Below are 16,226 nucleotides of genomic sequence, written 5' to 3'. Positions count from 1 at the left end.
TCTACCAGTCCTTTCCTCCATATGCGCAACTCTGTCCGCCACCTCTTCATATAATTTATTCACCTTCCTGAGTGAAGTCTGAATTTTTTTAGTGGCCTGCCTTGCCCTCTGACTCTCTGCTCTTGCTTTCCCCTGCATCTGTTTCAGGGTGTTAAACAGTAGGTCCATTGAAGCATGCTGACGTGGGGTCCTGACGGGGGTCTCCCCTGTCCAAGGTGGCAGGGGATTATCTTCCTGATATACATGAGATGTGGCGGAGTAGTCCCAGAGGAGTATTTTCGTTTGTGCTTGAGGGGGAATCTGAGCCATGCAACCTTGCCTTTGATCTCCTTTTTTTATGGGTGCTTTTACCCCATGAGGTGGTGGAATATGTGTCCGAGCTACCCGCTGAGCTTATTTCGCTGGAGAGTAGTGACTCAGAATCCTCATTTAATGAGAAAAAAAATCTCCATCGGGTAAGCCTCCCCCTCTGTCCAACCTCCCCTGTGTTTGGTCCTCTGCGTTTGAGCTCTGAGCTGCCAGACTTACTTCACTTCCCCACTTACTTGCAGTAGGGTGTGGAGTGCTCAGACCCGCCTCTACTTGTAGCAAGGCATCCATTATGTCCGAGTTGCCAGTCCTTATCACTTACACCTCTGTGACAGCCCCCATGCTCACCTCCTGTCTCCTCCCGCCACTCGCTGCCTTGCCCGGCAGTGTGTCTGCCTCCTTCACCGCTGCTGGAATGGGGACTGGTTGTTGCTTGGCAACCACGCAACTAGCGTCCTCGAGGACGGCTTCTCTGCTCCCTGTGCTGACGTCCGTGTGAGCTGGCTGCACCGACTGCACTGATGCCGGATCTGAGGGCAGATCTGCTGGTCTGATGTTGAAGGCTTCTGTAAGGGTAGGCTGTAGCAGGATTGTATCTTTTTGTGTCGTGCCCTCCTTTGCACTTATGTCGGATCTGAGGGCAGATCTGCTGGTCTGATGTTGAAGGCTTCTGTAAGGGTGGGCTGTAGCAGGATTGTATCTTTTTGTGTCGTGCCCTCCTTTGCACTTCTTTGTGGCCGCTGCATTGGGGCACAGCGCATCTCATCTGCCACGGCTGGGTCTGTAGCCTTGGCGCGCAGCTCGTCTTTTTCTCGGTCTTCTTCTGCTGGGATTTTGCTGCTGGGACTGTCGGGACTGTCGGCTTCCTAGTCGTGCCATTGGGACGCTGACTCGGTCCCGGAGTTGCAGTGTCCTTTTTGCTTATTTTCTCTGCCGGACCTTTTGCGGCGCTGGGGAGATCCATCGAGGCCTTCTCCTGTCTCTGAGAGCGAAGGGACATCACGATGGCAGCCTTGTAGCCGGTAACGTACCGGATCAGGTTAAACAGACTTGATCTTAAAGTTGCGAGGCCCGCTGAGATGCCGAAGTGGGTACTCTGTGCGTTTACAAAGCTATAGGGCCCTTTGCCTGTCTTTACTCTATTTTCCAGGCTTCTAGGGGAACACAGCATACTGGATTAAACTTCCATCCGCATCCTAGTCAGGAGAGCGATTTAAGTGTGACTGCCCTTTACGATCCAGGCGCGGCCATCTACATATGTGATTGTAATGTTTTTTTCTCCTTTTCATTCTAGTGTAAAGCTTTTGATTCCTGTTTGTGGTTTTGACAGTGGTTGTTGTGTAGTTTTGCGTTCTTGCAGTTGTTTGGTAAGTAAACTATTTGTGTTGTATTTGCTCCAAATGAGTAATATTGTAATGTAGGATTGAATTTTTTTGTAAGTGGTTTCATAGTGGCAGCATATTAAGTAAGTGTTTTGAGCAAGAAAATCTTTGGGATGTGTTTTGCATTGTCTAATGTGTAATTTGTTTTCTCTTTTTTGTGGGTTATTGTTGATCCATACTGTGTCTGTGCAGAGTACGTGGTGTACCTGCTCCTTGCAAGTGAGTGGTATCGTTTTGCAGTGTATAGGTATTTTTGATAAAGGTGGATTTTGTTCATTGCTTATTTTACATAGTGTTTGTTGTTGTTGACTTGTGTGACAAGTTACCTTTACTAGTAATCATTATGGCTAGCCATAGAATGACTGCTCAGCAGAAGGTTGGTTTGCTTCTTGAATCTTCCTCTGAGCCGGATTATGACACTAACAGTGCGTCTGAGGGAGAGGAGGCAGGGGAAGATTCTGGCAGTGAGTTTTCTCTCCACATGGAATCATCGGATGATGAAGGTTCTCTCAGTGCAGATGAAGGGCCTGTTTTAGAGGAGGATACTGCTGTGCCGATGGTGCAAGAGGCATCTGGATTGCAGCCTGAGGCTGCTAGTCTTCCTACTGAAAGTGCTGGACTCTGGGTTGATCCTAACATGGTGCAGCCGGTGTGGCCTGCCTTTACCGGTGATGCAGGGTGTAGAGTGGATTGTGACCATTTTTTGCCTATACAGTATTTTCAGTTATTTATAGATGATCTATTTTTGGGTGAGATTGTTGAGCAGACTAATTTTTATGCTGAACAGTTTTTGAGGGACAACAGTGACAAACTTAGGCCCCACTATAGAGCTACCCGGTGGAATCCCACAAATCTGGAAGAGCTGAAGAAGTTTTTGGATTTGACTTTATTGATGGGTTTGGTAAGGAAGCCGAACCTGGCTTCATATTGGACTTCCAGTCCCTTGATGGTAACAGCCATATTTCCAGCACTTATGACTCATGATAGGTATTTACTTTTGCTACGCATGTTGCATTTTGTGGATAATTCTTTGGCGTTGCCAAGTAGTCACACTGACTGTGACCGTCTTTTTAAGATTCGGCCTGTTCTTGATCACTTTGTTGATCGATTTTCAGAGATTTACAATCCAGGGAAAGAAATATCTATTGATGAGTCTTTGGTTTTGTTCAAGGGTCGTTTGGTTTTTAGACAGTACATCCCTAGCAAGAGGGCACACTATGGAATTAAACTGTATATGTTGTCGGAGAGTAAGACAGGATATGTTTTTAATTTTTGTGTGTACACTGGTAGAGATTCCACCATTGACCCCACTGGTTGTCCGTCCACTTTTGGAGTTTCAGAGAAAATTGTGTGGGATCTTGCTAGAAGACTGTTCAACAGAGGCCACCATTTGTACCTTGATAACTTCTACACTGCTGTGCAATTGTTTAAGCAATTGCTTAAAGTGGACCCTTTTGCATGTGGCACAATCGCTATAACCGCAAAGGTTTTCCGAAAGAGCTTGTTTGCAAAAGACTTCCGAGGGGTCAGTGCAGTTCCTTGCGTACTGAAGAACTACTAGCTGTGAAATTTGTGGACAGGAGGGATGTGTACATGCTGACTACCGTCCATGATGAGAGTACTTCTGTGCCTGTTTGGGGTCAGGTTGCTGATGTGCACAAACCTTTGTGCATTCTGGACTACAATAAGCACATGGGTGGTGTTGACAGAGTAGATCAGAGGTTGGAACCTTACACTGCTATTCGGAAGGCTTATGTTTGGTATAAGAAGTGGGCCATCCATTTTTTCAACTTACCAACTTTCAATGCTTTTATTGTGTTCAAGGAGTGTTCTCCTGCGTCCAAGTTGACATTTCTTCAGTTTCAGGACTCTGTGATATCTAGCCTTGTTGTTGTGGAACTAGTTAGTGTTCCTAGATTTGGAGTGGTGGAGGATGTGGCTCGATTGAAAGATCGCCACTTTCCTGATTACATTCCTCCCACATCTACAAAAGACTTTCCCACTAGGAGATGTAGAGTCTGTTGGCGAAGAGGTTTGCGGAAGGAGACTCGTCTTTTCTGCCCTGGGTGTCCTTCTAACCCTGGGCTGGGCTGTGTGTGCCTGCTTGTTATAAAGCTTACCACAATAATTTTTGGGAGTATCCATGAGTGGTAAAATGAACTGACTGGTCTGTATTGTTTAAAATTTGTATTGTGTTTTAAGGTTGGCATTAGTGCAATGTATTTAGTTCCAAATTTTGTGTTACTAGATTTGTATCTATTTGCAATTTGTTTGGTAAAAAAATTTAAAATGTGATGGCGGTGTGTGTAGGCTGGCGCTTGGCTGGCGGTGTGCGTGGACTGGCGATTGACTGGCATAATGTTGATGTTGCCTCAAAATGTTTTGGGCCCTTGCCTGATGCGGGTACTTGGGCCTCCCACACAAGTGAGGCACCTTTTTTATCCAGAGACCTGGGGGAACGCTGGGTGGTAGGAAATTTGTGTGAGCCCTGTGATGCCGCGCTTTCCCACACAAAAATGTGCGAAAAAACTATTTTTTTCAGCTAAAATTGAGGTTTGCAAGGGATTCTGGGTAAGGGAACGTTGAGGGATCCATGCAAGCCATACCTCCTTGGAAGCCCCCTGGTGTCTACTTTTCAGAAATGTGTGGGTTTGGTAGGTTTCCCTAGATGGCCGTCGATCACGGGGCTAAAAACCCAGGTGACCCCCCGTTGCAAAAGCAGGTGTTTTTGACATAGGTAATTTTGAAGTCGCCTCACTACGTTTTGAACCCTTGCCTGTCGCTGGTACTTGGGCCTCCCACATTAGTGAGGCACCATTTTAATCGGGAGACCTGGGGGAACGCTGGGTGGTAGGAAATTTGTGTGAGTTCAGTGATGCCACACTTTTCCACACAAAAATATGTGAAAAAACAGATTTTTTCAGCTAAAATTGAGGTTTGCAAGGGATTCTCGGTAAGGGAACTTTGGGGGTTCCACGCAAGCCATGCCTCCTTGGAAGCCCCCAAGTGTCTACTTTTCAGAAATGTTTGGTTTTGGTAGGTTTCCCTAGCTGGCCGTTGAGCACGGGGACAAAAATTCAGGTGACCCCCCTTGCAAAAGCAGGTGGTTTTGACATAGGCAATTTTGAAGTCGCCTCACTACGTTTTGAGCCCTTGCCTGTCGCTGGTACTTGGGCCTCCCACACAAGTGAGGCACCATTTTTATCGGGAGACCTGGGGAACGTTCGGTGGTGGGAAATTTGTGTGAGCCTGGTGATGCCACACTTTCCGACATTAAAAAATGTGTGAAAAAACTGTTTTTTTCAGCTAAAATTGAGGTTTGCAAGGGATTCTGGGTAATAGAACGTTGGGGGATCCAAGCAAGCCATACCTCCTTGAAAGTGCCCGGGGGTTTACTTTCCAGAAATGTGTGGGTTTGGTAGGTTTCCCTAGGTGCCGGCAGAGCTAGGGTTCACAAACTACAGCTGGGCACTTTGCCAGAAAATGGTAATTTTTCACTGTGAAATTGAGTTATGACCACATGTGTTTTGCGCCGTTTCCTGTCGCAGGCACTAGGCTGACCCACACAAGTGGGGTACCATTTTTCTCGGAACACTTTGGGGAACACGGGGTGGAATGAAATTTGTAGATCCACACAGATTCCAGAACTTTCCACCACAGAAATGTGGGGAAAATTTATTTCTTTTGTCAATTGTTTAGGTTTGCAAGGGATTCTGGGTAACAGAACCTGGTGGGAGGCAGTCAAGTCACCCCATCCTGGATTCCTCAGGGTGTCTAGTTTTCAAACATGTATAGGTTTGCTAGGTTTCCTTAGGTGCCGGCAGAGCTAGGGTTAAAAAACTACAGCTAGGCACTTTGCCAAAAAAGGGTAATTTTTCATTCCGAAATTGAGGTCTCACCACGTTGCGTTTTGCGCTGTTTCCGGTCGTAGGCACTAGGCTGACCCACACAAGTGGGGTACCATTTTTTTCGGAGGACTTTGGGGAACGCTGGGTGAAAGAAAATTTGTGGATACATGCAGATTCCAGAACTTTCCACCACAGAAATGTGGAGAAAATGTGTTTATTTGGACAACTTTTTAGGTTTGCAAGGGTTTCTGGGTAACAGAACCTGGTGGGAGGCAGTCAAGTCACCTCATACTGGATTCCCCTGCGTGCCTAGTTTTAAAAAATGTATAGGTTTGCTAGGTTTCCCTAGATGCCGGCAGAGCTAAGGTTAAAAAACTACAGCTAGGCACTTTGCAAAACAATGGTCATTTTTTACTGCGAAATTGAAGTGCGACCACGTTGCATTTTGCGCCGTTTTCTGTCGCGGGCACAAGGCCGACCCACACAAGTGAGGTACCGTTGTTCTCAAAAGACTTTGGGAAACGCGGGGTGAGTGGAAATTTGTGGATCTACGCAGATTCCAGATCTTTCCACCACATATGGGAAACAGAACCTGGTGGGAGTCAATCAAGTCACTCCATCCTGGATTCTCCAGGGTGTCTACTTTAAAAAAATCTATACGTTTGCTAGATTTCTCTAGGTGCCGGCAGAGCTAGGGTACAAAAACTACAGCTAGGCAATCTGCCAAAAAAGGGTCATTTTTCAATGCAAGATTGAGGTGTGACCACGTTACATTTTGCGATGTTTCCTGTCGCGGGCACAAGGCCGACCCACACAAGGGAGGTACCGTTTTTATCGGGAGACTTAGGGTAATTTTTTCAAATTCAAAAGGTGCTTTATTCGGTTTGTAAAGAAATACAACCATATAGCAACATACACATAAAAAGAAATTTAACACAATACTAAATTAAGCTATCACAAAAACAATCTTACACAATAGCGCTCATGATAGAAACATTTAACAGTATCAATAGTGCATAGTCATTAGGTCATTCAAGTTTGACTTAGGGTAATTCAGATTTGTAAATGAACTGTTATTACCTATTGAGTTTTCATGTATTTCTCCCTTCCAAATGAAAGACATTGTGTAAAAAAGAAGTCATTTTGAAAAATGACCAATGAATCTCATGCTATTTATTTATTTATTTAGGGAATTTTGTATAGCGCACAGATACCCCAACGGGGTGTCCCGGCACTCCTGTGAGAACTGATGCTGTATCTGACTCAGATGGAGCTAACAGAAGAGAAAAGTTTTTAGAGCTCTCCGGAAGGGGAGTTCCTCCTGGATGGTCCGGATGGACATGGGTAGCTTGTTCCAGTGGGTAGTGGCGCAGACTTGGAATGTTTTTCCCCCAGAACGAACTTTTTTGAATCTGGGGGTGGAAAGGAGATGTTTAGAGCTAGAACGGAGAAGTCTGGTGTTGCTGTATGGACGGAGGCAGGAGGATAGGTATGCAGAGCCCTTTCCCTTGACTGCCCGGTGGGCTAGGGTAAGTGCCTTGAATTCCGCCCTTTTGTGAACGGGAAGCCAGTGCAGCTTATGCCGGTGGGGAGTGATACGTTCACGAAGGGGGAGGCCACAGACCAGACGCACAGCAGCATTCTGGACTGTCTGGAGACGCCGTTGGAAGCCCAAGGAAAGTCCAAGGTACAGTCCGTTGGCGTAATCCAGATGGGAGGTGATCAGAGCCTGCACAATTGTTTTCCTAGTATGACTGGGAAGGAAAGGGAAGTATGAGTATTCCCAATTTTGAAAATGTGCAAATATATACGGTTTCTAAATTCTATAATTTATAACCAATTCAGAAATACATAGGTGTCTTTCATACCGATTTTTCCATGTATACATTTTCCCAAAATAATTGCTCTATACCCGGTACATAATAAAATACCATTGCAAGTTGCTGCTCAGTTTTTGGCTCTGGGTTCGTCGGGTTCTTGGTGAATCTACAAGTCCCATATATCCCCACAACCAGGAAGGTCTAGCGGATGTAACGGTATATTGCTTTCAAAGAGCTGTCATAATTACAAGAAGTTACAGGTGAAAACGTTGAGACAAAAGGCTGTTTTTTTCAACTAATTTTCAATTTTTCCAATATTTAACTGTTAGTTTCTATAAAGAAACCTTCATGGATTTAGATAAATGACCCCTTTCTGAATTCCGAATTCTGTCTACTTTTCTAAAATGTATAGCTTTCCAGGATCCATTATTGCTTTCATACTCAATTTTATCACTAACTGGAAGGAGGTTGAAAGCACTAAAAATAGCAAAAATAGGCTATGTCCCAAAAAAATGCCAAAACTGTGTGAAAAATGTTGGTTCTCTGACAAAAGACTGCAATCCCCTAAAAGCTGGGAAAATGATGATTTCAGCCCCACAAACCCTTTTTTGATAACTTTTGCAGGGAAAAACCCAGAGGCTTTTATTTGCAGCCCGTTTTTCCCATTTTTCTGAACAAAAACAAAAATGTTACTGTATTTTGCTTAATTTCAAGGAATCCACAAACCCTGGGTACCTTTACAATCCCCATGATGTTGGAATAAAAGGACACAAAATTGATGTGGATACCTTATGTGGTCAAAATGTTACAGGGGCATAAGCGTGCGCTACACCAAATAGTCAAAAATAGGCTTAAGGGGGGGGGGGGGGGGGGAAGGCCTAGCAGCGAAGGGGTTAATGCAAACAGGCCCAAAAATGCAATGTGTCATGGCAAATCAAAGATGGCATAGGCCTTCAGCCACACTGAACTTCGGATCTAAGGCTGGGGGAGTGAGTGGGAATGCCTTATGTTAATTCTAGTGTCCTCCCACATCTAACACTATAATCTAGTTTGAAACAGAAACTGAACCCACAACATGCTGAGAGACTGGTAGGACAAAAGCAAAATCCTTCAGCACCCAGACAGAGGATCCATAAGAATTGTTTTGGCACCTTGTTCTCTCCCTTTCAAGCATGCAAGTGTTCCACGTCGCTAAACATACCTGTCAAGCAGGATTGGACACTGTAATGTAGGAGTCATCTCTACTCATTCAAGTCAGCCTATTGTTTGCTTCTGGAAGGCATTTCCCGCCTCATTCACACCTACACAAGACTGGGAGAAGTTGGAAAGCTAATGCAAATTAAACCCAAGAAGCACCATGCAGGGAAAAGGTAACTTTCTAAAGGTTACTTTTCCTTAATATTTATTAAAAATTCAACTTTACTACAGAATTGGATTTTTACTATCTATTAAAAAGTTATTTAATTATTTTTCTAGCTGGTCTATTTCCCCACTCTGCAGGTTGTTTGCAGAAAACGTTGCATGGCAAGAGCGATGTAGAATCTGCAGGTTATTTGTCGGGCTCTATAGTATGTGCAGCTGTTCTTTGGGATCACTGTATACTTCAAAGCTAGGAGTTAACTGGGCTACGTAATCCAGTTCATGCTGTGCATAGGGTTGTGAACACAATGATGGCTGTTCGTAGAGTTGTGTATGTCTGCGAAGGTTGTTTATAGGAATGACTACAGAATGAAGGCTATAATCTTCTTTTACGGTTGTTCTCAGGGCTATGGACGCTTTACATGCTTGCACAAAAGAAGAAAAATCTAGCCACACCATGAAAGGGTGAGCATCAAAAGGACACTCACTTGGAAAAGAAGCAGTACTTGGGTCATGTTCACCACAAGGGACAAACACACAAATAGGAAGTGAAGTCAGCATGCAGTCACCAAAGGAAAGCAAAGCAATGAGAGCAACGATGAAGTAAAGGTAAGTAAGTAAAGGGCAGGTTCTAAGCTCCCCCCCCACCCCCCGAAAGCTAACAAAATGTCTCACAAGTGACAGAGACCCTGCAAAAAAAGGCAGATTTCTTACAGTATTGGTAATGATGGTGGTGGTGGTATTGGTGGTTGTGTTAGCACCTGTAGTGGTGTTGGGCATTGTAGTACTGTGGCGCTGTTGGTGATGATGTGGTATTGGTGTTGGTGGAGGCATTGATGATGGTTTTGGTCATAACGGAGGCGGTGGTTGTGTGTGACAGGGGGTGGTATTATTGGTGCTAGTATTAGTGATATTGTTTGTGTGTGGTGATTATACAGGTGGTGTTGTTGGTGATGGTTTTGATGTTGACAATAGTGGTAGTTGTTTTCATAGTAGTGGAATTTGTAGTGGTGGTATTGGTAGTAAAGCTTTTGTGAATGAAAGTAGAAAATAAAGACAATCATCTGTAAAAACAAGATGTGAAGCAAGTCAGCTTGCACTCCTTCCATGTGTACCATTTTCTATTGTTACAGTAGTTGCATGTCTATTCTGAGTGTCACCTGCTGTAACTCCAAATTCACACCTCTGCCCATTGCTTGCTCGACAAAATGAATTCTTGGTTTTCCAGATACTGCAAAGGTCACCAGGTTAATTGTCAGCTGTGCTGGGGTAAAACCCAGTAAGTTTGTAAATACACATGCCAACCACAACCTAGAACTAAGAGACCACAATACCAAAGCACTCAATCAGTAGTCAGACAAAAAGAATTTAAACCTTCACAAAATTGATTATTTGGTTAATGGTGATTCAAATTGACGACATAAGCCAGATGATTGTAGACCATAAACATGTATTGAAACCATGAGAAGACAGCTGACACGTGTTTCATCACGATTTTGACTTCTTCAAGGCTATAAACATGTATATGCAAATACGTGGACTGTATTCCTGCCTCAGTTAAGATATATACTTCAATTCAACAAAATGTAAAATTATATTATAACAACCACTAGGAAAGAAGAGATTAATCCATTATTATTTCCAACAGTGATAAAGGTAGTTGATTAGAACTGTAAGGTGGAACAACAGTAAACCTTCAGTATAAGGATGAGCGAAGTAATGTATTTGCTTAAGCCAACATGATCCAAGAACGAGAAAAGAGTAAAGATGAACTTGGAAAAAAGTAAATCAAGCCTTAAACAAGTGTGTTTGAAGCCTTCGATTTGGTGAAAATATTAGTCCAAACAAAACACCACTGAGTCCACTATGAAGAAGTGTTATCACTTGTGTGTGAGGGGAGACAGAGAAACTAAATTTGAAAAAAATTCTGACCTAAAATCAAAGTTTCTTGGTCAGAATTTGCAAAGTCGATGCGAAAAAGACTTCATTGGGTCAAAACTAAAGGATAAAACAGAATTATAAGCCACAAAGAATATATGGTGTACATAAGTGTTAAACAATTTTCCAAAAGAAATATAGCTGGGCTTACAGTGATTCTTCAAGAGGTTTCTCTATAATCTTGGAGTTGCAAGTTAAGTAAACGTGTCCAAAATAGTTAATGGTGCCACTATTCAAGTTGGTGACCTCCAGTCCAGTTACAGGCATTCTGATATTCTGATCTATATTGTTTACAGGAAATAAGCGGGGGACAACAGATATTTGGGTATGTGGACAACCAACCTGTACGTTAGAGTTGCTGTCTATGGAGTTGGTACACCCTCGAACAGCCAGTGTATAGAAACCCTGTTTTCTGTACATAATCGAAAGCTACAGAAGTAATTAACTATTTAGGCCGGAAATAAAGTTCAAGAGTAAACATTACATAAGGAAGAGGAAGTAGCAGAAAGTATCCGACAAGAACAGGGAGGAGGGTGGAAAATATACTCCTTGCAGACAGTAACATCTAACAGAGACACAAAAGAGCATAAAAAGAGCAGACTCTCAGTATAAACTTCTGCAAACGTGTTCTGCAACATGTGCAGAAGTTTATTCTAACAGTCTGTTATTTGTATACTCTTTGCATCCAAGCGATGTTGCTATTTCCAAAGGTAGTGATGTTTGGTGCGAATGGTAGTGGTACTTTTGGAGTGTGGTATTCGTAGAATTGACAGCGTTAATGGAGGCAATGTCAAGCTAGGACGGAGGTCATGACAAAAGCATTTAGAATATGTATGCTGTGATTTTATTTAAAAGGCTGTTCTCTCTATACATGTGTGAGATAATTCAGTGTGACATAAAGTATGGTGTCTGACTGTACTTTTTACATAGTAATAGTCCATCATGTCTGCACGGCAAGCTTTTAGGAGGCAGAATCTTACAAAAGAAAGCATTTGCAATACAAATTTCTCGCCTTTGGGAAATTATATGTTTTTAGCTATGCAGCACATTAGCCTGGGTGCTGAAACATCTACTTTTCTTTAACATGGAGGGAAAGTAAGCAGCAAACTGCGAGACATGCCAGGTATGGGAACACATGGAGAAAAATATTGCCTTTCAGCTGGAAATGGTATAGTCCAAAGCACTGTTTTTAAGATAAAATCAGGACATTCGGTGGTCATATCACTAAAAATACAAGATTTGAAAAAAATATTGTCTATGGGTGCTCGGGAAGATGATTTCTATGGACTGGAAACCAAAGAATGCTTAAATGATTCTGGTATTTTACTGACCTCTGCTGGTCCTTTTCTATCAAGAAAGTAAAATGGAGGCAGTTGAATAGAAAAAAAAGTCTCTAAGCGGAAGCAGACGAGTCCTAGGGCTGATCTCCAGAGCCCTGTGTACATACACATATAAATATATACTAAAGTATATACGAGAGGTCTCGAATGCTTGACCTAAAAAAAAAGGTTATGTTGATTTGTATAGCGCACTGATCACCCGAGAGGGTATCCAGGCGCAGGGTCGTAAGTATAGGGGAAGAGAGAACACTAAACTGAACTTTGATTGACACATTTTAAAAGCAATGTCTGATCGAAGGTGATCCAAATGAGCCACTGGTTTGGGAGGGGTGCTTCAGGGCTCACTCTATGTATACTGCTCGCAAAAAGCAATACAGCCCCGAGCTTTCTCAGCAGACCCAACCATGGACTGGAGGCAACCCTGAGCAATATCTACTACTTGAGATGACTGTAGCCACCGCCTACTTTTATGCTTTTTAAAGTGTTCTACGACAACATTTCATTCAGTAACTGTTTGAATCAGGGACCCATTGAACTCTCTGCGGAGTGTAACACTCACTCTTTCGGGCGTCTGCAAAGGCATTTCCTTCCTGCTCTTTCTTGTACTTTCACTTGTAAAAACGAGGCAGCGGGGGGGGGGGGGGGGGGCGGAACGACGGAGGGCGCCCGACCTCGCTACAGAACCGTGATAAACATATTAATTGATCTGATGGGACAGATTTCCGGGGCGTTTAATAATGAAGGACACTGGCCGGACCCCTCCCGGCTCCTGCCCCTCCTCGCGCATCTCTACTGGGCGCCTCACAAAATCAAAACAAACCGTCTGCGCACGCGAGCGCATAGTGACTGTTACTACGCACGCGCTGGGGGAAATGATAGAATAACACTCCTATGCGCATAATCAGGCCACATCCTCTTGTTTTGTCACGCGCACTGGAGAGATATTAATCTCTACTAGCCTGCGCTCTAATGGGTTCTATTTGCGCATGCGTACTTTAAAGACACTAATCTCTACTACATCTCAGCCGTCTCATTGGTGGATGAACAGCCACGGTCCCCAGTCTCTCGTTGATATTGGTGGAGGCGCTCTAGACAGTTACATCTCGTTGGCCCTGTGGGAGGAGCTATCAGGGCAGTTCAGTACCAGGGACTTCCATTCTTTGTTGACTGAGTCAATCAGTCGAGCAGGGCCTGTGGAGCGCATTGATCACCCGTGGGGGCATCCAGGCGCTAGGCCCTGGCTGCTGGGGGCGAAGAGAACAGCTACATAACTCTGGGTGAAAGTACCTACCCCGTGAGCACGGACAGGGGAACCCAGCAGCGGCTTTCCAATTAACACTGAGATCTCAGTGTATTTGCTGAGCTTGTGCTTGTTGATGGAGCAGCTCAGTCATTTACAGAGATGATACTGAGCCAGAGCTCTTTATTTGGTTACTGATCTCGTGTCCATTGAGAGAAGAACTCTTTCAGATACTTTTCTCATTACAGTTGTAGTCTCCTATGCCTTTGGTGGTAGAACAGTCAGTCAGATCTGTCTGCTGTCCTCCTCAATAAAGAGATTACTGATCTCATTATTGGGAAGAGTCCTATAAAGTGAGCTGCTCACTGGTGATCTTATTTCAGTTCTTCATTACTGAAGTACTAATAGAGAGAGTCGAGGCAGCCCTCCACCACTCCGGATTTCCTGCTGCTCTGTCCAGTCACAGCTCAGACTCTGCATTTCCAGCTGTGAAATTACAAGGAAAGATATGGCCCATCAAGAACCAACAAAGGTGAGTACTATTTTGTAATTTATGCATGCATTTTTAAAAACAGGCAAGATGTGTAGAATAAGGAATCATAAAACTATTGTGAGTATTAATTATATATAAGCACAGATAGTGTAACCCCACAGAGAGCTAGCACCCGACCCGCTATCCCTAATTATTATGCATATGTTGGGAAGTACCCAACAAAAAGGCTGTTCTTTGTCAACTTGATTTGTTTTAACCTTTCTAATAAACGAAGAATTTGAAAAAACATCTGTGGACATGGATTGATAATTCATTGCGTAATAGTCTTTTGTAGTGGTGCACTCTGCTTTTTTCTAAAACTATTGTGAGTATGTTAGTAACATGTTTTGCCTTTAGTTGGGTGCCCTCGCCATGCCCCAAGTTGTCAATGTTTTCAAAGTGTCCAGGCGCTAATAGTCTCAAACAAACAGACCTGATGCACACATCTATCTCTGAAAGAGACAGGTTTTGAGAAGCTTCTTAAAAACTGACCTGTCAGTAGTAGATCTGAGAGAAGCCAGTAGTTAATTCCTCACTTGAGCTCCCAGACACATGGAAGATCTGTCCCACGGTCTGGGCAAGGCGATCTCTGGGGACGCAGGCCAGTCCCATGGAGGAAGACCTCAGGGATCTGCAGGCAAGTAGTGGCTGACTCTTGCCCTGAGGTAGCCGGTGCACTTACCGTGAAGGGCTTTGAAGAACATTACACGGGCCTCAAACTTAATTTATGTCGTAGAATATGTTGTGACTTCTGAATATGTAATATGTGAGGTCATAAGCCATGCATGACAAGGATGCCACTTATAGTTACGTGAAATTACTGCCAATGTTGAATCTACGTTTTTATTAATAAAGTTTTGTATAGCACAAACTTGACCCTAGTGGGTATCAGAGCGCTTTACATGACTAGAAGAAGAGTAACAATTGGACTGGTAAACAAAAAACACATGAGAGTCAAACCTATAAGAAAGTAAAATAGGATAAAAAGCTTTGGTCTCGATTAAAGTCCATAATAGGATGGTCAATAAGAAGTTAATTAGAGGTCGGTACATATACATTTTCATTGTCACCCATATATTGCCTTAGGGTAAAAACGTAATCAACAGAAAAGATTTTGCTTCTTTTTTGAAAGAGGCAGTACAGGCGTTTAGGCGATTAGGCGAACGTCCGGAGGTAGAGAGTTCCATATCTTAGGTGCAAATACCAATAATGCTCTGGCACCCGTTTTCATTTTGTGGGTTTGTTGGGGTTTCAGAAGCAAGGTATGCCACTTAGCGGGGATCTGCTGCCACGTGGTTTTTCTACCTTTTGGGCCAGATAACTGGGGGTATTGAAGTGTAACTCCAAGCAATTTTCAGTTGGATTCTTGCTTCACACGGTAGCCAGTTTAAGGATTTTACGGCCGGTGAGATGCATGTGTTTCTTTTCGTTCTAAGGACAAGTCTTGCTGCTGCATTGAGGGAGGCTTTTAGAGGGGCCAGTTTGAATCGAGGTAAACCTTATAGTGTGGCACTACCACAATCCAGTCTTGGCAATACAAAAGCTTGGACTGCTTATTTTTATGCCTTCATGTGGAAGGTAGGGTTTATGTTTCTGCAGGATACTCAATTGGTAGTTCGCTCGTTTGGTGGCTGCACTAATGTGATCCTGCATATTCAGGTTTTTGTCTAATGTAATACCCATGGATCTGTCAGAGTCTACGATGTGGGGCGAGCATTTGAAGGCTGTAAGGTGTTTCAGCCAGAGATCTATCTTGGGGATGTTATTCGGTGGTGAGATGAGAAGAAATTAGTTTTTAGCAGCATTGAGTTTGAGATGGTTAAAGACAATCCTAAAACACTGTGTTCTAACTGATTACAGCATATGCCCTACTTAATAAAAACACATTAAAACTTAGTTAGCCATTAATTTCAGAATACATTTCATACCAAGTAATTAATTAGACCAAACATACAAAGTAATAAGTTAAGATACATAAAACATGATTAAATCAACGCTTAAAGACGTACCAGAGATACATTACAATTTAAAATTTAAAACAATCAGTTAGACAACTAACAGGTATGAGACGGGTGCCTTGCTCTAATGATCCATGTCCAACCCAAGAATTTTGCTACACCTATGGCCACTGAGGCAGATGTATTCGTCCTCAGCAGCCATATGGCTTCCTGTCCCATCCCTGTTCTCAAGTTATTACAACTTGGTTTTAACCATTTTCTCCGGGGGGCTAGGAAGGCTGGGCAGACAAAGAAAACATGGCCAATTGACTCTTTCTGAACTTTACACCAAGGGCAAGTGTCTTTAGACTGACCCCGCCATTTGTATGTAAAGGATCTCAGTGGTAACGACCCGGCTCTAAACTGGTGATAGAGCTTCCTATCACTGCTCTTGGTGATAACATCCCAGTAATCTTCTAACGAAGGGTCGAGCTTATGAACCACAAACCTTCCAGACAGAG

At 43.4% G+C, this 16,226-nt stretch overlaps 1 protein-coding gene and 1 pseudogene across 4 annotated transcripts in view; one reads left to right on the top strand and one right to left on the bottom strand.

Annotated features, from left to right (window-relative positions):
* LOC147700403 (uncharacterized) overlaps nucleotides 1-12,765 on the bottom strand; it is a 70,789-nt pseudogene extending 58,024 nt beyond the window's left edge. The window contains exon 1 of the transcript XR_015299424.1: nucleotides 12,556-12,765. The product of XR_015299424.1 is annotated as an uncharacterized LOC147700403 (transcript). The remainder of the gene's footprint in view (nucleotides 1-12,555) is intronic.
* A 365-nt stretch (nucleotides 12,766-13,130) lies between these two features.
* Nucleotides 13,131-16,226, top strand: part of LOC147700402 (uncharacterized) — a 136,238-nt gene continuing 133,142 nt past the window's right edge. Inside the window, exon 1 of one of the 3 annotated variants that reach the window (XM_086935753.1) lies at nucleotides 13,131-13,768. In XM_086935753.1, the coding sequence (XP_086791879.1) occupies nucleotides 13,745-13,768 (24 nt within the window). In that variant the 5' untranslated portion in view covers nucleotides 13,131-13,744. The remainder of the gene's footprint in view (nucleotides 13,769-16,226) is intronic. The other 2 variants (XM_086935754.1, XM_086935755.1) reach the window with 2 other exon arrangements.

The sequence above is a fragment of the Lissotriton vulgaris genome, chromosome 8 (genome assembly GCF_964263255.1).
Source record: "Lissotriton vulgaris chromosome 8, aLisVul1.2, whole genome shotgun sequence".
Classification (NCBI taxonomy): domain Eukaryota; kingdom Metazoa; phylum Chordata; class Amphibia; order Caudata; family Salamandridae; genus Lissotriton; species Lissotriton vulgaris.
The sequence above is the reverse complement of the archived record's forward strand: the minus strand, read 5'-3'. Positions and strand labels throughout refer to the sequence as shown.